The 21,322-nt window shown below is 43.3% G+C and overlaps 1 protein-coding gene across 1 annotated transcript; it reads right to left on the bottom strand.

Moving 5' to 3' along the window:
- Positions 1–9,048: 9,048 nt before the first annotated feature.
- On the bottom strand, positions 9,049–17,018 carry lmod3 (leiomodin 3 (fetal)). The gene is made up of 3 exons (XM_070895192.1): positions 16,523–17,018; positions 14,423–15,892; positions 9,049–9,251 (listed from the first exon to the last, which is right to left on the bottom strand). The coding sequence occupies exons 1-3, from the start codon at positions 16,802–16,804 to the stop codon at positions 9,225–9,227; spliced, it is 1,779 nt and encodes a 592-aa protein (XP_070751293.1). The 5' UTR covers positions 16,805–17,018; the 3' UTR covers positions 9,049–9,224.
- Between the last annotated feature and the right edge of the window lie 4,304 nt (positions 17,019–21,322).

Genomic DNA, 21,322 nt, shown 5'->3' with positions numbered 1-21,322 from the left:
CATTTGACATTGCATTCATTGTTTTTAATTTAAGCCCTTTTACTCCATATCATGAACAATTTAATTTTATTGTCACGACTGGAAGAGGGTTGTAGAGATTTATATCATTGGCCAATTGCAGTAATAAATGGCAGTCAGGAAAGAAATGTGTATTATATTGGTGCATTACTCATGCTTATTCTCCAGTGAAAGTCCACAAACTCTATTAACATCTTGGCTTTTCTCAGGAGTGATAGCGCATTGACAATGAACAAACCCAATTTGATGGCTGGTCTGGGGCACAATTTGCGCTATAAATCATTTTCTGAGTCACCTAATTTCTTAGTGAGGTTTCAAAAACATCAAAGTAGCACTTTCATATGCAATTTTTAAAGGTTATATAAATGATTCTATCCTTGTTTGCACCTTATACCTTGTAAGTGCCAGTGGAAGTGGAATTGATTGCTCATTTTTCACTAAGAATAAGTTTTAGACCATTTTGAATGAACAGACCGTGCACTTTTCAATGTGATTCGTAAATCTGTCATGTTCGTTAACATGTTAAGTGTAGAAATGACTGGTTCTTTTTACAATAAATGCCAAAACAAATTTTAATGGTAGCGGTTAACACAATTTTGTGTGCGGCAACATTCCTTCTAATTTCTTGTGTGTGGCCCCTTTTAAATTTGCAGTGCGGTTGCACAGTGCAGTATCTCTTTCAGCAACAGGAACTGGTGAGTGGCCTGCACGGGATCTTGCGATTGGTACCCCTGTATTAATGGCAGTGGAATCACAATCGACAATAAAACACATTCTTGGTAAAGTTCAAAGTAGCACTTATTTGCTTTCAGGTTCGGTCTCAATTCTCATTTTCAATTGGCCAAAGATTTTCCCTTTAAAGTAGTAGCAGATTACGTGCGGTGCCATCAATTGTCAGTTGATGTTCTGGTTTGGGTTTCATCATGTCATTTTTTTGCTTCGTGATTGAATTTGGAACTTCCTCGGCTGGATGGCTCTACCATACTGGAGGTGTATTTACCTACTGCATTGGGATCCTCCTACATTAAAGGCAAAGGTGTCAACCTTGGCTTAGTGGCAACACTCTTGCCTCTGAGTCAGAGGTTGTGGGTTCAAATCCCACTCTGGAGAATTGAGCACATAATCTAGGTAGACATTTCAGTGCAGCACTCACTACTGGAGGTGCTGTCTTTCAGATGAGATATTAAACTGAGGCCCTGGCTGCCCCCTTGGGTGGACATAAAAGATGCAATGGTGCTATTTTGAAGAGTAGGGGAGATCTCTGGTGTCCTGTCCAATATTTATTCCTCAGCCAACATCACAATTTAAAAAAAAAAAAGCAGATTATTTGATACTCATTGGTTGTGGGACCTTGCTGTGTGCAATTTGGCTGCTGTATTTTCTACATTTACATCAGTGACTACAGTTCAAAATGAATTCATTGGCTGTGAAGCATTTTAGACCAGCCTGAGGTCATGAAAGGTGCTATATAAATAAGTTAGAAAGACTTGCATTTATGTAGTACCTTTCATGCCCACTGGATGCTGGACGTCTCAAAGCGCTTCAATGAAGTACTTTTTTTGAAGCATAGTCACTTGCAATGTAGGAAACGTGGCAGCCAATTTGTGCACAGCAAGCTCCCACAAACAGCAATGTGATGATGACCAGGAAATCTGTTTTTGTTATGTTGATTGAGGGATACATATTGGCCAGAACACTGGAGTTAACTCTTCTGTTTTCAATAAAGTTCCTGAATAAAAATGTTACCTAATTAAGTACTTGCCTCAAAGAATACATGAAACCGATCCATAGATTTGCAATATATCCCAATTATGTTGATTTTTCCGAACTCACTTGTGCATTCTCAGGTATACCCTGTCACGCAATTTAAATCCTATCCCACAGCTTTTCAACCCATATATCCAAAGCAATGGATAGAAATTTACAATTGAAAATTAAAAATGCCGAACTTTACTTAATGGACTTCTTTCCTGTGCCTAAAAGTTTGTATTAAGTTCAACAAGTCAGTCCCTTTTTGATTAACCTTAACCTCCCTTCCCTTCTTGCAATATCCCTTCAATATCCAAAAACAACCTATTGGCTTTTATGCTTTCCCTAGTATTTGTTCCATAGCTCTGTTACCTTTTTGTGTAAAAAGACTTTCTGCTTCACTTCTCATTATTCTTGCTCATGTTTAACTAGTTTTTCTGGTATGATTGCTTTCTTGGTTGCGTTTGTTTTAGACCAGGCCACAATATGTACCAATTCTGCAGGCCAGTTATATCACTTGAGATTTTGTAGAAGCAGTTTTGGCTTTGAATCAATGTAATCTGTGAAAAGCCCAATGCGACCAACTGCAGATAATTGCAATAGAGGCAAAGGGAGCTTAAATGGAACCAAGCAATCAGTTGGGCTGCCGAATACCTTTTTAAACATGAATATTTTAAATCATTCACTTTTGGCAGAGAGCTATCTGCCCTTTGCTATCATCAATAATTTGATCAAAGTTTGGACATTGGTGAAAGAAATGTGGGTACAAATTATGAAACTGAATTCAATAAATCTGGTAATTTGAGCATTTAATTTTACAGTAGCTAGAACTCATTTCACACTTTGAACTCTTTTATAAATTAAAACAAACAAATTCAGACTTTAGAAAGTCTGGCTTTCTTGACACACAGTTAAAAGAAATTTAATGCAACAAATTACAAAGCGTATATGTGACCTTTTAGGCAGAATTGTGCTAAAAGATTGATTTATACTTCGACCAATTTTAAAGCTGAGTTTATAAAATGTCAAAAGTTTCCAAAATGGAATCCATTACTGTTGTTTGATGTGATAAGGTCATCAAATTAATGTCCAGGTCGGGCGGATTAACCATAGGGCGGATGGGGCTGCAGCTCATCAACATAAGAACATAAGAATTAGGAACAGGAGTAGGCCATCGAGCCCCTCGAGCCTGCTCCGCCATTCAACAAGATCATGGCTGATCTGGCCGTGGACTCAGCTCCACTTACCCGCCCGCTCCCCGTAACCCTTAATTCCCTTATTGGTTAAAAATCTATCTATCTGTGATTTGAATACATTCAATGAGCTAGCCTCAACTGCTTCCTTGGGCAGAGAATTCCACAGATTCACAACCCTCTGGGAGAAGAAATCCCTTCTCAACTCGGTTTTAAATTGGCTCCCCCGTATTTTGAGGCTGTGCCCCGTGGTTCTAGTCTCCCCGACCAGTGGAAACAACCTCTCTGCCTCTATCTTGTCTATCCCTTTCATTATTTTAAATGTTTCTATAAGATCACCCCTCATCTTTCTGAACTCCAACGTAAAGACCCAGTCTACTCAATCTATCATCATAAGGTAACCCTCTCATCTCCGGAATCAGCCTATTGAATCGCCTCTGTACCCCCTCCAAAGCTAGTATATCCTTCCTTAAGTAAGGTGACCAAAACTGCATGCAGTACTCCAGGTGTGGCCTCACCAATACCCTGTACAGTTGCAGCAGGATCTCCCTGCTTTTGTACTCCATCCCTCTCGCAATGAAGGCCAACATTCCATTCGCCTTCCTGATTACCTGCCGCACTTGCAAACTAACTTTTTGGGATTCATGCACAAGGACCCCCAGGTCCCTCTGCACCGCAGCATGTTGTAATTTCTTCCCATTCAAATAATAATCCCTTTTACTGTTTTTTTTTTTCCCAAGGTGGATGACCTCACATTTTCCGACATTGTATTCCATCTGCCAAACCTTAGCCCATTCGCTTAACCTACCTAAATCTCTGCAGCCTCTCTCTGTCCTCGACACAACCCGCTTTCCCACTAATCTTTGTGTCATCTGCAAATTTTGCTACACTACACTCTGTCCCCTCTTCTAGGTCATCTATGTATATTGTAAACAGTTGTAGTCCCAGCACCGATCCCTGTGGCACACCACTAACCCGATTTCCAACCCGAAAAGGACCCATTTATCCCGACTTTCTGTTAGCTAGCCAATTCTCTATCCATGTTAATACATTTCCTCTGACTCCGCATACCTTTATCTTCTGCAGTAACCTTTTGTGTGGCACCTTATCGAATGCCTTTTGGAAATCTAAATACACCACATTCATCGGTACACCTCTATCCACTATGCTTGTTATATCCTCAAAGAATTCCAGTAAATTAGTTAAACATGATTTCCCCTTCATGAATCCATGTTACGTCTGCTTGATTGCACTATTCCTATCTAGATGTCCCGCTATTTCTTCCTTAATGATAGCTTCAAGCATTTTCCCCACTACAGATGTTAAACTAACCGGCCTATAGTTACCTGCCTTTTATCTGTCCCCTTTTTTAAACAGAGGCGTTACATTAGCTGCTTTCCAATCCCCACTGGTACCTCCAGAGTCCAGAGAATTTTGGTAGATTATAATGAATGCATCTGCTATAACTTCCGCCATCTCTTTTAATACCCTAGGATGCGTTTCATCAGGACGAGGGGACTTGTCTACCTTGAGTCCCATTAGCTTATTCAGCACTACCCCCCTAGTGATAGTGATTATCTCAAGGTCCTCCCTTCCCATATTCCCGTGACCAGCAATTTTTGGCATGGTTTTTGTGTCTTCCACTGTGAAGACGGAAGCAAAATAATTGTTTAAGGTCTCAGCCATTTCCACATTTCCCATTATTAAATCCCCCTTCTCATTTTCTAAGGGACCAACATTTACTTTAGTCACTCTTTTCCGTTTTAGATATCGGTAAAAGCTTTTACTATCTGTTTTTATGTTTTGCGCAAGTTTACTTTCGTAATCTATCTTTCCTTTCTTTATTGCTTTCTTAGTCATTCTTTGCTGTCGTTTAAAATTTTCCCAATCTTCTAGTTTCCCACTAACCTTGGCCACCTTATACGCATTGGTTTTTAATTTGATACTCTCCTTTATTTCCTTGGTTATCCACGGCTGGTTATCCCTTCTCTTACCGCCCTTCTTTTTCATGAATATATTTTTGTTGAGCACTATGAAAGAGCTCCTTAAAAGTGCTCCACTGTTCCTCAATTGTGCCACCGTTTAGTCTGTGTTTCCAGTCTACTTTTGCCAACTCTGCCCTCATCCCACTGTAGTCCCCTTTGTTTAAGCATTGTACGCTCGTTTGAGACACTACTTCCTCGCCCTCAATCTGTATTACAAATTCAACCATACTGTGATCACTCATTCCGAGAGGATCTTTTACTGGGGGATCGTTTATTATTCCTGTCTCATTACACAGGACCAGATCTAAGATAGCTTGCTCCCTTGTAGGTTCTGTAACATACTGTCCTAAGAAACAATCCCGTATGCATTCCATGAATTCCTCCTCAAGGCTACCCTGTGCGATTTGATTTGACCAATCGATGTGTAGGTAAAAATCCCCCATGATTACTGCCGTTCCTTTTTCACATGCCTCCATTATTCCCTTGATTATTGCCTACCCCACCGTGAAGTTGTTATTTGGGGGCCTATAAACTATGCCCACCAGTGACTTTTTCCTCTTACTGTCTCTAATCTTCACCCACAATGATTCAACATTTTGTTCATTAGAGCCAATATCGTCTCTCACAACTGCCCTGATATCATCCTTTATTAACAGAGCTACCCCACCTCCTTTCCCTTCTTGTCTATCTTTCCGAATCGTCAGATACCCCTGTATGTTTAATTCCCAGTCTTGGCCACCCTGCAACCACGTTTCTGTAATGGCCACCAAATCATACCCATTTGTAATGATTTGTGCCGTCAACTCATTTACTTTATTTTGAATGCTGCGTGCGTTTAGGTAGAGTGTTTTAATACTAGTTTTTAAACCATGATTTTTAGTTTTGACCCCTGCTGCAGCCCCTTTATATTCATACATATTGTCCCTTCCTATCACCTTGTGGTTGACACTTACCGCAGTGCTACTCTGCTCTGTTGCCTCCTGCCTTTTGCATTCTTTCTTGGGGTCCTGTTCATCTGAGCTCTCGCCCACTCTAACTAGCTCAGAGCCCTCTCATGGGTTCTGAATACTCCTCGCATTGAGGCACCGAGCTTTCAGGCTTGCCTTTTTATTACACTTTGACCCTTTAGAATTTTGCTGTACAGTGGCCCTTTTTGTTTTTTGCCTTGGGTTTCTCTGCCCTCCACTTTTACTCATCTCCTTTCTGTCTTTTGCTTTTGTCTCCATTTTGTTTCCCTCTGTCTCTCTACATTGGTTCCCATCCCCCTGCCATATTAGTTTAACTCCTCCCCAACAACACTTGCAAACACTCCCCCTGGGACATTGGTTCCGGTCCTGCCCAGGTGCAGACTGTCTGGTTTGTACTGGTCCCACCTCCCCCAGAACCGGTTCCAATGCCCTAGGAATTTGAATCCCTCCCTGCTGCACCACTGCTCAAGCCACGTATTCATTTGAGCTATCCTGCGATTCCTACTCTGACTAGCACGTGGCACTGGTAGCAATCCCGAGATTACTACTTTTTGAGGTCCTATGTTTTAATTTAACTCCTAGCTCCTTAAATTCGTCTCGTAGGACCTCGTCCCTTTTTTTTAACCTATATCGTTGGTACCAATATGCACCACGACAACTGGCTGTTCACCCTCCCTTTTCAGAATGTCCTGCACCCGCTCAGAGACATCCTTGACCCTTGCACCAGGGAGGCAACATACCATCCTGGACTCTCAGTTGCGGCCGCAGAAACACCTATCTATTCCCCTTACAATTGAATCCCCTATCACTATCGCTCTCCCACTCTTTTTCCTGTCTTCTTGTGCAGCAGAGCCAGCCACGGTGCCATGAACTTGGCTGCTGCTGCCCTCCCCTGATGAGTCATCCCCCTCAACAGTATTCAAAGCGGTGTATCTGTTTTGCAGGGGGATGACCGCAGGGGACCCCTGCACTACCTTCCTTGCACTGCTCTTCCTGCTGGTCTTCCATTCCCTAACTGGCTGTGGACCCTTCACCTGCGGTAAGACCAACTCGCTACACGTGCTACTCACGTCATTCTCAGCATTGTGGTTGCTCCAGAGTAAATCCACCCTCAGCTCCAATTCCGCAATGCGGACCGTCAGGAGCTGGAGGCGGATGCACTTCCCGCGCACGTAGTCGTCGGGGACACCAGAGGCGTCCCTGATTTCCCACATAGTACAGGAGGAGCATAACACTTGTCCGAGTTCGCCTGCCATGACTTAACCCTTAGATTAACTTAAATTGGCAACAACAGTGCTAAAAGTTACTCACTGATATAGAAGAGAAAAAAGAAAAACTACTTACCAGCCAATCACTTACCCCCTTGGTTGTGACGTCACCTTTCTATTTCTTTCTACTTCTTTTTGCCTTCTCCCTGTAGCTGCACAAGCACGCCTTTTGTAGGCCTCTCTGACTCACGGACTCCCGACTCAGCGACGCACCTCCCGACCTCGCGGCCTTTTGTAGGCCTCTCTGACTCACGGACTCCCGACTCAAAGAACATAGGCCCACCAAGTAAATGTAGAAAAACATATGTGTAACATTTCCTCAGGTTTCAATTGCTCTTCGGATGTACCTGTACCTGATGATTACAAACTGTAGCAGAGAGCGATCATTTGCTGTGCTCGAGAGTAAAAATCAAATTCGGTCAACGATGGGCCAAATCTGACTGCCCGTTCACTTAAACATAACTTATTGGCTACTATTGAAACGGGATATATCATTGAGAAATTTGCATATAGGAAGTCTCGCGATGTTATCTTGTAAAGTATCTACAGGCTATATATTTATACAGGCTAGATTCACTTGTTTATACCTATATGCAGAAGTACCTATATACACTAATGGACCTAGATACAGAACAGAATATGTACTTGCCTGTTTTATTTCACATGTTCTTGAGAGAAATTTGCATATATGTATAGGAATCTAGTATTGCAATGTTACCAGAACCAGAATATATAACTACTTGATACAGGATATATGCTTTCATTGTTGAATAACTGGCCTATGCTCTGATACTCAAAATCAGAATCATATATGTAATGTAATGAACATGAACAATATAACTATCGGGCCTGGGGCAAACTGATCCAAATGGGCCATCAGGCCCTCGGAGCTCTCCATGTACCCTAATTAAACATCCCATAAGCTTGTAAAGCTTGTATCAATCTTGCTTCTTACCGTATTGTTATACCCTGTACCACCACTTTTATATCGATATGAAGCAGCCAGATTGATGATCTGACTAGGATGCACTGCAGCCAAGAGCTATTAGACTATCCACAGGAATTAGTCCCTTGTGCCATATATAACTCCAGGTCAATACAAAGTCCAGCCAGCAATTGGAAGTTTTTGAAATTCATTTTCCATGCTTTTGATAACACCGGGCCCATGCAGCTGCTTGATGTCACTAAGTGGACAAAAAAGAGGGCAGGTATAAGTGTCTGGAGTATCCCCCAGATCGGGGGGCACTTGATTTAATGTTTATTTTGTCTCCCCCTAAAAGAGTTGTCACTGAGTGGAGCATACTACTAACAGGCAGTGTAACTTGGGTCTGATTGTGATCCAGGTAGTATAGCAGCACTCATGTTCTTATCAACTCCCTGCCCCCAAGGAACACATTTTGTAGGGCCTAGGTTAACCATATGACATTCCCATTTAGCTGAATAACAACACTTTATTAGCATCCCAGAAAGTTTGTTGAGATATTTGTGAACATGTAGAGTTTTTTTAAAGATGCGATTTATATTAACAGTGTAAAGTACAGATGGGAATAAGTGCCTGGAACAGAGGTTACCAGGAAATTGGAAAAACTTACAATTTATCCGTGAAAGCTAAAATGGTAACAGACTGTGAACTGCTTCATTGACAGCGGCATTAAACAGTAGTTCACTGAGATTCAAATAAAGCCTTGACACGGTCTGTGGCTAGTCAATGGGGCCTTAATCTGTAGTGAATTCGGTAATGTAAAAAAACATGCAGCAAAATGGAAAATAAATGCGAAACTAGTGTTTCCATCATTTCATTTTATAATACATTCCAGATTCAAAGATACAAATCAAAGTGAATAAATAACTTTCTAAGACAATAGGCTTTTTATGCACATAGTTTGTTTAATGCAAAAAAACCTTTAAACTGTTCTTAATAATTGTTCCCGCACAGATATGCAAGCAGTAGGGACCTGTCAATGTTTTATGACACGCCATCTCTATTGTTGCAAGATTCTGAAATTTTAGCTAAACCACTGGCATCTTGGCTCTCCACATTTACTAACTCAACATCTTTGGAAGTGGAACCTGTGAACAAGATAAAAAGAAAAGTATGAATTTCAGCATTTGGTTGAATTACTTAATTGTGAAATTGCAACAAATTGCACAAGGATATTTTATTATAGGCCGTTTATCCCTTACGATATAAAGAAAGAGTTAACATTTGTGTAGTGACTGATTACAACCTCACAACATCTCAAAGTAGTATACATCCAACAAATTATGTTTGAAGTGCAGTCACTGTTGTGTAAGCAACTACAACAGCCAATTTGTGCACGGAAAGATCCCACAAACAGCAAGCCAAATAAATGACCAGTTAATCTGTTTTAGGTAGCGTTGGTTGAAGAGGGAATTTTGACCATAAGAATTAATCAGAATGATTATGCTGTCATACATGATTTATGATTGTTTCTGTTTTTGTGTGTAAAATATATCCATTGCATTTCAAAGTGTCAAAAGAATGAAATAGAGAAAGAATAGCAGCCATTTCCTGCTGGTCTTCTGGCACTCCGCGGAGCTTGGATTGAACAACCCACCGATGTGTACTGTCTAGGCTTACAAACAAAGAATGATTGCTTGGGTGAGGGACTAGGAGCTGCTCAGCACCTCCGGAACCATACCCCAGCAATGATTCAACCCCTTCAGGAGGGAAAGAAGGAAGAAAATTGGCAGATGCAGAGAGGATGTTTTCACTGATAGAGGAGACGAGAACTAGAGAGCATAGTCTTAGAATAAGGGGCCGCCATTTAAAACTGAGATGTGGAGAAATTTATTCTCTGAGGGTTGTAGATATGTGGAATTCGCTGCCTCGGAGAGCTGTGGAAGCTGGGACATTGAATAAATGTAATAAGTAGATAGTTTCTTAAATGATAAGGGGATAAGGGGTTATGGAGAGTGGGCAGGGAAGTGGACCTGAGTCCATGATCGGATCAGCCATGATCGTATTAAATGGCGGAGTAGGCTCGAGGGGCCGTATGGCCTACTCTGCCTATTTCTTATGTTTTTATGTTCTTAAGCAGAATAATGCAGTGGCCATTGTTTTAAAATATTTCCTAGAAATATATTTTATACTGTGACTGAGTACAGTGGTACAATTCCTAATATTCTGAGTAACATCACTGTTGGAACAATTTATTAGTGACTCAGGACTTAGTTACTTAAGTCACTTAGTTGAGGGTTTGATATGTTACTGTCAGTTCCCCAAACCTTTATGTCCAGATACTTGAGTAAATCTGCAGGTGAATCTAGTGCAGGGGTGGGCAAAATACGGCCCGCAGGCCATATCGGCCTGCCAAGTCATTCTATCCGGCCCATTGGATGGGACAGAAATAGAACGTGAGCTGGTGTTCGAGCTGCACATTCGTCTATCCACTTTCACCTCCCATGGGTCAGAGACAGACCCGAGCTGCAGCCAAGGAAAAATCATAGTATACCTCATTCAAATTAATAATTCACACAAGTGATCCTCCCTGGCCTAATCTTAAAAGGATAGTTCCTTGATTCTGGGCCCCAATGGCAGATGTCTGTACCCAGAATGCGTTCGTACTCTTATATGCCCTATCTCTGTTAGAGTGGAGTCATGGCTGCTCATCTCCAAAAATCTTTTACCGAAAAAAGTGACCGGTATCCAGAGTACGACGCCAGGGGAGTTCTCATCTGGCACTAATTGGGTGGCCATTAGTAATCTATGCAGAGGGACATAAGGATGACTGAGGTGGGAAATTCATGCAGAACTAGGCTCTGAAAAGCATACAGTTCTATTTCATAGCACTGATTTACAGAGACCAGAAGATACCACCACATTTTCAACTTTTATCTTTGAGTCATTTCTAAGCAGTATCGAATACATGTGTATGTACGATAGCATCTGACTACTATCTGAATTTAAGTTTATGCAATGTTTATGTTGATGCAGTGTTCCCTCTAATTTTTTTTGTGGGCGGTCCCTTTAAATTTGCTGCGCGGCCAGCCATTATGCAGCCACACATGCGCAGTATCTCTTCCAGCGGCAGGAGCTGGAGAGCGACCTGTGCAGGACCGTGCAATTAATGGGCGGCCCTCAATAGCTCACCAACACTTGTTAAATGGCCCTCCAGCCCAAATAATTGCCCACCCCTGATCGAGAGTATGGTCAGAAGTGGAATGTGTCTCGTCATCCATTTCTTGCACATGTTCAAAGTGAAATTGATTTAGGACACAGACACAACTTCTCATAAAAACATACATTAGACATCTTAAGTGTGAGGAGAACACAAAAAATCTGCAAAAGGACATAGACAGGCTAAGTGAGTGGGCAAAATTTTGGTAGATGGAGTATAATATTGGAAAGTGTGAGGTCATGCACGTTGGCAGGAAAACTCAAAGAGCAAGTTATTATTTAAATGGAGAAAGATTGCAAAGTGCTGCAGTACAGCGGGACCTGGGAGTACTTGTACATGAAATACAAAAGGTTAGTATGCAGGTACAGCAAGTGATCAGGAAGGCCAATGGAATCTTGGCCTTTATTGCAAAGGGGATGGAGTATAATAGCAGAGAAGTCTTGCTACAGTTGTACAGGGTATTGGTGAGGCCACACCTGGAATACTGCGTGCAGTTTTGGTTTCCATATTTACGAAAGGATATACTTGCTTTGGAAGCAGTTCAGAGAAGATTCACAAGGTTGATTCCAGAGATGAGAAGGTTGACTTATGAGGAAAGGTTGAGTAGGTTGGGCCTCTACTCATTGGAGTTCAGAAGAATGAGAGGTGATCGTATCGAAATGTGTCAGATTATGAGGGGGCTTGACATGGTGGATGCAGAGAGGATGTTTCCACTGATAGGGGAGACTAGAACTAGGGGGCATAATCTTAGAATAAGGGCTGCCCATTTAAAACTGAGATGAGGAGAAATTTTTTCTCTGAGGGTTGCAGATATGTGGAATTCGCTGCCTGAGTGCTGGGGAAGCTGGGACATTGAAGAAATTTAATACAGAAATAGACAGTTTCTTAAACGATAAGAGAATAAGGGGGTATGGAGAGTGAGCAGGGAAGTGAACCGTGAGTCCATGATTGGATCAGCCATGATCGTATTAAATGGCAGCGCAGGTTCAAGGGACTGTATGGCCTACTCCTGCTCCTATTTCTTATGTTCTTATGTACCTTCATCACCATTTGATTATGCCCTAAACCAATAAATTATTGTTGGTGATATGAGTGGAAACATTTTATTGCATTTGTATGATATTTCTGGTTTCTGTTGAGTTATTAAGCCGTTTATTTAAAATTGGTTAACACAGCTGCTAAAATAGACAAAAGTGTCTTTTGTATGTGTTAAACACTGACTGTAATTTCTAATTCTAGGCTTTACAATATTTACGTGTGGCAGAAAATGTCAGCATTAACCACCTCCATTGCAGGAGAAAAGAATAATCTGAAGAGCTTTGTTAAAATCCTATTTAAGATTATTTTTTCTTTGGTGCATTACAGTAGATTTTAGCCAATTACCACAGTGCTCACTTGCACTGTGGAGCCAATGATTTAGTAGGAAAGAACTTTACACTTAAATAGCATACTTTTCACGTCATCAGGACTTCTCATAGTCAACGAATTACTTTACTTTGCATCGGTGTTTACCAAGGAAGAGGACTTTTCCAAAGTTACAGTAAATAAGAACGTTGTTGGGATACTGGATGAGATGAAAATAAATAAAGAGGAGGTACTAGAAAGGCTGGATGTACTTAAAGTGGATAAGTCACTTGGTCCGGATGGGATGCATCCTAGGATGCTGAGGGAAGTAAGGGTAGAAATTGTGGAAGTACTAGCCACAATCTTCCAATCCTCCTTAGATACGGGGATGGTGCCAGAGGACTGGGGGATTGCAAATGTTATACCCTTATTCAAAAAATGGGAGAAGGATAAACCTGGAAATTACTGGCCGGTCAGTTTAATGTCAGTGATGGGGAAGCTTTTAGAAACAATAATCTGGGAGAAAATTAACAGCCATTTGGACAAGTATGGACTAATAAAGGAGAGCCAGCACGGATTTGTTAATTGCAAATTGTGTTTGACTAACTTGATTGAGTTATTTGATGAGGTAACAGAGAAGGTGAATGAGGGGAGTGTAGTTGATGTGCATATGGACTTTTAAAAGATGTTTGACAAAGTGCCACAGAATAGACTGCCAGAAAAATTGAAGCCCATGGGACAAATACAACAAAATGTATGCCTTTGGAAGCAGGGTTAATTTTAGTATGTGTGAAAAGTTACAGGATGGAACAAGAATAGTATAATATTGGCAGGTGGTGCAAGTTTATAGTTACAAGTAGTCCCAGTTATAGTAAGTGATATTTTCACACTGTGATAAGGTTCATATCAAATAGTAATCATCAATAACACAGTTTTTTCATCGTCAGTCGCTTAGACTTTTTAAAAATCTCATGTCTATATAAAATAGGAATGAGCAAAGCGATGCTGAATGTTCATTAATTTATGCATCCTATGTTAGGCCTGTGTGGAACTGAAAACTTTCAATAGAAACACAATATTTATACTATGAGTGAGGAAGAATGCATAACAGAAGTGAAGTAACAAATGAGTTATGAAGAATTTTCTCAATAGTGGAGAAAAATCAGATTGTATGGCTACCTATTGAGTCACAATCTTAAACAGAGAATAATGGGTACCTGGGAGAGATTATGAATTGACATAGAGAATAATGGACACCTGAGAATGATTGCAAGGTGGTATGTACCTGGAAGTTTGCATGATGCACAAACAAGACAAATAACATTCTCAGCTTTTTTAAGAGATCAGGGTGGGAACCCGAGTAGGATTGGATCAAAGAATGTTCAACATAGCCCACAAAAAAGCACAGCTAAGCGTAATCATGTGTAATATCCTTCAGTTCTAATGAAGCTCTATGCCTGAAATGCCAAAAATGTTTTTGTTTACAAATGCTGCTTGACTTGTGAATGTTTCAGTGTTTGTGTTTTTGTTTCAGATTTCCAGTATCTGCTGTATTTGTGAACATTTCTAGGCTTGTTAAATGAAATTAGTTGAAAGGTTGTCTTTTTTTAAATGTATGAAAATTAATTTGGTATTAACCAAAAGTTTTGATTGCGCAAGGGAAATTGCTACTAGATATGATTGATAGCGGGTGAATGGTGTTGATTGGAAAGAAATTATAAACCACCACTGGGAGCTTATGGAAATACTACTCACAGATTTTAAATAAGCCACGTTACTCTGACGAATATCATTTAACAACTGATCTCGAGGGGTATCTTCAACGATAGGTGCTTGTCGAGACCTGGGAACTGGCTTTAGTGACCTTATCATCGCATTCAGATTTGGCTTGTCATTCCCATCTGTTCTATCTTGATCAACTTTTCTTTTACTTTGTTTTTTGGCAACTTTTCTGAGTTGTTCTCGTGGAGCAGTGCTTTTTGGGCGATTGTGAAATGCATTGGGTGGGACAGAAGGATTGCGAAATGTGTTGGGTGGGATAGAAGGATTCTCACAGATGGTGGAGAAATCGGGTACATATTCACCCAACATCTCCAGCAGGCCAGGGTGGATTTTCTGACAGGCATTCACCATCTCTTCTTGTTCCTGTGCAAACTGGTTTCTCTGCTGCTCCAGCCTCCTTTGTCTCTGCTGATCCAGATTGCGGCACAACAAATTGGTGACCACCATCCTGGGGCCTGGCAGCTCAAAGTGATAACCCAACTTCAGCAGCGTGGTATTGGCTTTGAGAAGTCTGGCAATCTCCATCTCGGCGTGGTGACCCAACATATGTCTCTGATTGTGAAACCTCAGTTCAGTGAGGATCTCATTGAACTGCAAGCACCTCATGATAGCCACGATGCCTTTGCCTGTGACGAAGTTGGACTCGATGTTGAGGGTGACAATTTTCTTATTCTCCCTCAGCATGTTGGCGATGGCAAAGGCAATATTGTCATCAGCACCCGTGTTGGTGATGCTGAAAGTGGTGACATATTTGTTCTTCTTCAAAGCTTCCACGAAGCTTCGCAGCATATCTTTAGGGATGTTTTCCACATTGTTCAGGTTGACCTCTTTAAGGTCAGGTTTGTTTTTGCGAATACTTGCCAAAGACTCATCTAAAAGCGTTGGGTTTCCTGAAGGTCTGGCGGTCAGTTTGAGGAAACCACTGTCCAATCCTAGCTTCTTTCCCGCCTTTACTTTGCCCAATTTCACCTCAGTATTTTCTTGGTTTTCTTTGGGTGAGGTAGAAATTTCTTCTTCGCTGTCTTTCTTGCTGTCATTGTCTTCACCCTGCTCTTCAGTGGAGGAGCCTGGTTCTTTCTTGTTACACAGGGGCATGGTGTCTTCAATCTTCCGCTGGTCGCTGGGTTTATCTGTGCTGCCCTTCTCTGATCTCTCCTGCAGATTACGGCTCTTGTCTTCAGGTAAAGGGTCGGGTTCGGTCACTGGCAGATCTTCGTGTTGCTGTGTCTTCAACATCTCCATTGTCTCCTTCTCTTTCTCCGATTTGTATTTGATCTCTTTGCTCTCCAGTTCACCATCTTCCACTTGTTGGATCCTCTGGCCATTTCCATTTAGATATTTGCCACTTTCTTCTTTATCTCCGTTTCTTGCCTCACTTGTACCCTTTCCTCCCTCACGGTCCTCTTCAGCTTGCAGTTCTTCAGCTTTCTTCGCCACATTTTGCTGTTGGAAAGAGAGACTTTTAGTTTTGTGTACTTTTTGCTTTTAGGTAATGCAGCGTTTCCTAACTCTGAAAGCTCAGTTTACAAACATCACTGACACCGAATGCAAGCCTTTCAGCGAGAGTCAGGTTGGATCATTTGGAACCCTTTCTCAGCATTTACTAAAGATTTCCAGTGTTCCATTTCACAGGACCACAAGTTCAACTCCTTTCGGAACAGAATGAGTAAGTACATTAAGATTACCATAATCTAGCCAGCTAAAACTAACAACTGTGGTGAACTTACTGATTTTCTATTTATACACCTGACTGTCTCACCAGTGCAGGGTTAGATTCGACATGGCGATAGGAATGGAACAAATACTAAAATTCAGTAGCATCAACACAGGGGAAAATGGTCGATTTATCCGACAGATTCCCAATATCCCAGATACTGTGAACAGTGCCAGTAATGGAAATCACAGAGTTATTACCGTGGATACTGTTATCTAGGTTCCGGGGCTCTGTTTGTCAGGGTTACATTGAGTTTCACTGAGCCGCAGTCATTCTGCCTTCCTGTAACCTAACTCCAGTTGTCCCTGGTGCCATGTAGCTGGATTTTCTGCCCCCCACACACACACACACACACTCACCTCGCTCTCCAGCAGAGCGACAGGGATTCTCTCCTCCTCCAGGAGTCGGTTCGATTCCTTCTCCCAGTACAGGTAGTCAATGAGGGAGCGGTGGTCGAAGGAGCCGGTGGGGGTTTTCTCGGTGTGGTCTTTCTGCCTGTGGCCCAAGGGCACCAGCGGGTCGGGCTCTAGGTCGTCCATCTCGCTTTGCAGTTGCTTCAGTTCTTCGGGAGACAGAGCCGCCAGGATTTCGTCCTCGTCCAGCTCCCCGGGCTTGTTGTCTTCAGCTTGGTGGTCTGACATGTTGCCTTGTGGAGTGGAGCAATTGACCAGAAGCACACGAGGCAAGTCTTGGGACTTCAGCAGGAAACCTGCCCTCCCGATATATGTCCCTCGGTCTTCCCGGAGAAAGTGTGCACAGTGCAGCCCCAAGCAGCGATCCAACAACCCCTGCCTGCCCAGGATCTATATTAAGCCCAGCACTGCGCCAGAGTATTTATGGGACCTGCATGCTCCTGCGCTCTCCCTCTGTCAGCTGCAGGAGTCACCCTGACATTTCACTACAGCTGGGTCCCTGCCCCGTCACTCCACAGGTCACACAAGGTTTTCCAGAACATTCGATTGGCAGCCCAACCTAAAACTACATCTGCAGTGCTCCATAAACTGCACTTCAGTCTCTTGAAATGCCTGAGATCGGGACACCGTGTTTACGGTGTGAATATCGGCGTGTCCACCTCAGGAGGTCAATGTGTGGTCGCAGGGACGCGAACATGCAGCGAGCTCAGAGTTATTTGTTCCAACTGGGGAGAGATCTGATCACAGAAGGTTGTAGGCCCGGTGGGAACTATATTTGGCTGCACTGTAGCTCGGCCACCTAAAGACTCATTTGTAGAGTGGAAACCAGCCTTCCTCGATTCCGAGAGACTGCCTATCATGATGATGGCTCAGTGGGTAGCACTCTCGCCTCTGAATCAGAAGGTTGAGGGTTCAAGTCCCACTCCAGAGATTTGAACACACATCTCTGGGCTGACAGTGCAGCAACTCCCTCAGTAAGGTCCTTCGGATGAGACGTTAAACCGAGGCCCTGTCTGCGCTCTCAGGTGGACATAAAAGATCCCAAGGCACTATTTCAAAGACGAGCAGGGGAGTTATCCCTCGTGTCCTGGCCAATATTTATCCCTCAATCAACATAACAAAAACAGATTATCTGCTCATTATCACATTGCTGTTTGTGGGAGCTTGGTGTGCGCAAATTGGCTGCCGCGTTGCTCACATTTCCACAGTAACTCCACGTCAAAAGTACTTCATTGGCTGTAAAGTGCTTTGAGACGTCCGATGGTCATGAAAGTCGCTACAGAAATGCAAGTATTTTTAAATTTGAAGTTCGCCCAGTGGCGTCCTGGTGGCCTCCACAACAGTGTCTTGAAGTTCCTTCCAAGCAATCTCTTTAAGCCTGGAGTGCCACTCTGCAGTGCTCCATAACTGTGCTTCAATCTCTTGAAAAGCCCCCCAACTCCCCCCCCCCCCCCCGCCCCCCAGCTGAGAAGCAGATGTAGAAGAATAATTGAGAAATAATTATTTACTGACAGGAACAGTTAAAGGAGTTATCTAAATGGAGATCAGAGAGAGGAATGTGCTGAGCCTGGGAGGGATTATGTGGCTATCTTCAAAACTAGGTGCATGTGTGAAAACAAAGAAGTTGCTTTTAGACTGTAGCAAATAACAAAGACAAAATAATTTATGCAGAAACAATGATTTTCTATTTTGGTTAAGTCAAACTAAAGCTGAAACAGCCCAAAACACCTGTTGAATGAATTGCTCACATTACTTTTTAATGATAGTATTGGAAATCGAGCCTCAGCCCTGCTGCCTTGGTTAGGCCCTCAGCAAAGGCGCCTCTGTACAGGGAGGGAGGCAAAATGAACTTGTCATGTACGTCCTAGAATAGCATCAGAAGCAGGTTGCCTGCTAGTATTTCACTTTGGTAATGGTCGGCATCCCAGGGTGGACCACACAAGAGTGTCAAAGTCATGGCCAATGTGGTGTTCTGAACCAGTTTTGATTGTCTCGCGGGATCAGAGAGGAATTTTAAAGATTTTTCTTTCCTATTATCTCTGGGTTTCCCTCTAGTTTATTGTTGTGTATGGAGAAAGAGTCAGACTGAACACTGTGAGCTCAAAGTAAAGTGTGACCTTAGTCTTTTATTGCAGGTCTCCAGAGTGCCTCTCTAACCTGTGAAGCCTCCTTAAATACCTGTACTCCCAAGGGATTATGGGATCCCTTGGCACTCCAGGGAACGAGCCCTCTGGTGCCTGTACAGAGTAAATACAAGTCCAGATATATAACAACACTCCACCCCCCCCCCACCCACCAACCCCCACCAAGTCAATAGTGTAACTACAATGTGAGTCGATCTGGGGCCCTTCTTGCCCTGGTTGATCGTCTCGGTGTGAAAGCTGGTGTTGTTGAATCATTTGTTGGGCCCTCGCTAGGCTGCTGTGCAGCTGGCCTTACTGGGCTGCCTGGTGTGTTGGGCCTTGCAGGGCTGCTGTGGATGATGGGTTCTGCTTCGTGGTCAACTGTGGTGCCGGTTGCCACTGGTGCGTATGTTGGGGGATCAAAAAAGGTAGGGTCCAAGGTGGGTTGCTCAGGATAGTCCGTGAATCTGAGTTTGATTTGGTCCAAGTGAATGAGTCCATTTGAAAGTTTGATCCGAAATACCCTGCTCCCCTCTTTGGCCATGACAGTGCCGGGAAGCCACTTGGGACCTTGTCCATAATTTAATGCAAATACAGGATCATTGAGTTCAATCTCGCATGACACATTTGCGCTATCATGGTATGCACTTTGTTGAAGCCGCCTGCTCTCTACCTGTTCATGTAGATCAGGGTGAACTAATGAGAGCCTTGTCTTAAGTGCTCTTTTCATGAGCAGTTCAGCAGGTGGGATCCCAGTGAGTGAGTGGGGTCTCGTGCGATAGCTAAGCAGGACTCGGGATAGGCGAGTCTGCAGTGAGCCTTCGGTTACCCTCTTCAAGCCTTGCTTGATGGTTTGCACTGACCGTTGGACGCTGGTTTAAACGGGGCAGATGTGACATGTTTGATCCCGTTACAGGTCATGAATTCTTTGAACTCCGCACTGGTAAAACATGGCCCGTTGTCGCTCAACAGGACATCAGGAAAGCCGTGAGTGGCAAACATGGCCCGCAGGCTTTCAGTAGTGGCAGCGGACATGCTAGCCGACATTATCTCACATTCAATCCACTTGGAATACGCATCTACAACCACAAGGGACATATTACCCAAGAACGAGCCTGCATAGTCGACGTGTACCCTAGACCATGGTTTGGAGGGCAAAGACCATAAACTTAGCGGTGCCTCCCTGGGTGCATTGCTTAACTGCGAGCATGTATTACATCTGTGAATGCAGGACTCTAAGTCCGCATCGATACCGGGCCTCCACACATGGGATCTGGCTATCGCTTTCATCATTACGATGCCTGGGTGGGTACTGTGGAGATCATCGAGGAAAGTGCCTCTGCCCTTCTTGGGGACCACTACTCGATTGCCCCACAGAAGGCAGTGTGCCTGTATAGACATTTCATTTTTGCGCCGCTGGAACGACTTTATCTCTTCCTGCATTTCCACTGGGACACTGGACCAGCTCCCGTGAAGCACACAGCTTTTGACTCGAGATAATAAAGGGTTCTGGCTTGTCCAGGTTTTGATTGGCCGGGCAGTGACGGGTGATTGCTCACTCTCAAATGCTTCCATAACCATGGCTAAATCTGCAGGCTGCGCCATTTCCACCCCTGTGGTGGGCAATGACAGCCTACTGAGAGCATCGGCGCAGTTTTCTGTGCCTGACCTGTGGCGGATGGCATAGTTGTATGCGGACAACGTGAGCACCCATCTCTGGATGCGGACCAATGCATTGGTATTTATCCCTTTACTCTCGGAAAACAGGGATATAAGTGGCTTATGGCCAGTTTCCAATTTGAATTTTAGCCCAAACATGTATTGATGCATTCTCTTTACCCCATAGACACACGCTAACGTTTCTTTCTCAATCATGCTGTAGGCTCTCTCAGCCTTGGACAGACTCCTGGATGCATAAGCAGCCGGTTGCAGTTTCCCGAAATCATTAGCTTGTTGCAATGCACACCCGACGCCATATGACGACACATCACATGCTAGTACCAAACGCTTACATGGATCTTGCAACACAAGAAATCTGTTTGAGCATAACAATTTTGTCGCTTTTACAAAGGCATTTTCTTGGCTTTTGCCCCAAACCCATTCGCCCCCTTTTCATAGTGAGTCGTGTTGTGGTTCTAGCAGTGTGCTGAGACCTGGTAAGAAGTTATCAAAGTAGTTCAAGAGTCCCAGAAACGACCGCAGCTCCGTCACGTTCTGTGGCCTCGATGCGTTCTCGATTGCCTCTGTCTTCACGTTAGTGGGTCTGATACAGTCTGCCGCAATCCTTCTCCCCAGGGACTCCACTTCAGGCGCCAGGAAAACGCACTTCGAGCGTTTTAACCTGAGCCCCATGCGGTTGAGTCGACTAAGAACCACCTCCAGGTTCTGCAGGTGCTCGACTGTGTTCCAACCTGTGACCAAAATGTCGTCCTGGAAGACCACGGTGTGCGGGACCGACTTCAGTAAACTTTCCATGTTTCTCTGGAATATTGCCGCTGCTGATTGGATTCCAAACTGGCATCTGTTATAAACAAAAAGACCTTTGTGCGTGTTGATGCAGATGAGGGCCTTCGATGATTTCTCCAGTTCCTGCGTCATGTAGGCTGAAGTCAGATCCAGCTTC

This window comes from Pristiophorus japonicus, chromosome 12, assembly GCF_044704955.1.
Source record: "Pristiophorus japonicus isolate sPriJap1 chromosome 12, sPriJap1.hap1, whole genome shotgun sequence".
NCBI classification, from domain to species: domain Eukaryota; kingdom Metazoa; phylum Chordata; class Chondrichthyes; family Pristiophoridae; genus Pristiophorus; species Pristiophorus japonicus.
Note: the sequence above shows the minus strand (reverse complement) of the source record. Positions and strands in the feature narration are given on the sequence as shown.

Coding starts and splice junctions, on each gene's coding strand:
- lmod3 (XM_070895192.1), bottom strand. CDS start 16,804: ATGTCAGACCACCAAGCTGAAGACAACAAGCCCGGGGAGCTGGACGAG. Junction 15,893..16,522: donor TCGCTCTGCTGGAGAGCGAG/GTGAGTGTGTGT, acceptor TCTTTCCAACAG/CAAAATGTGGCGAAGAAAGC. Junction 9,252..14,422: donor ACGTGGCTTATTTAAAATCT/GTGAGTAGTATT, acceptor TCTTGTTCACAG/GTTCCACTTCCAAAGATGTT.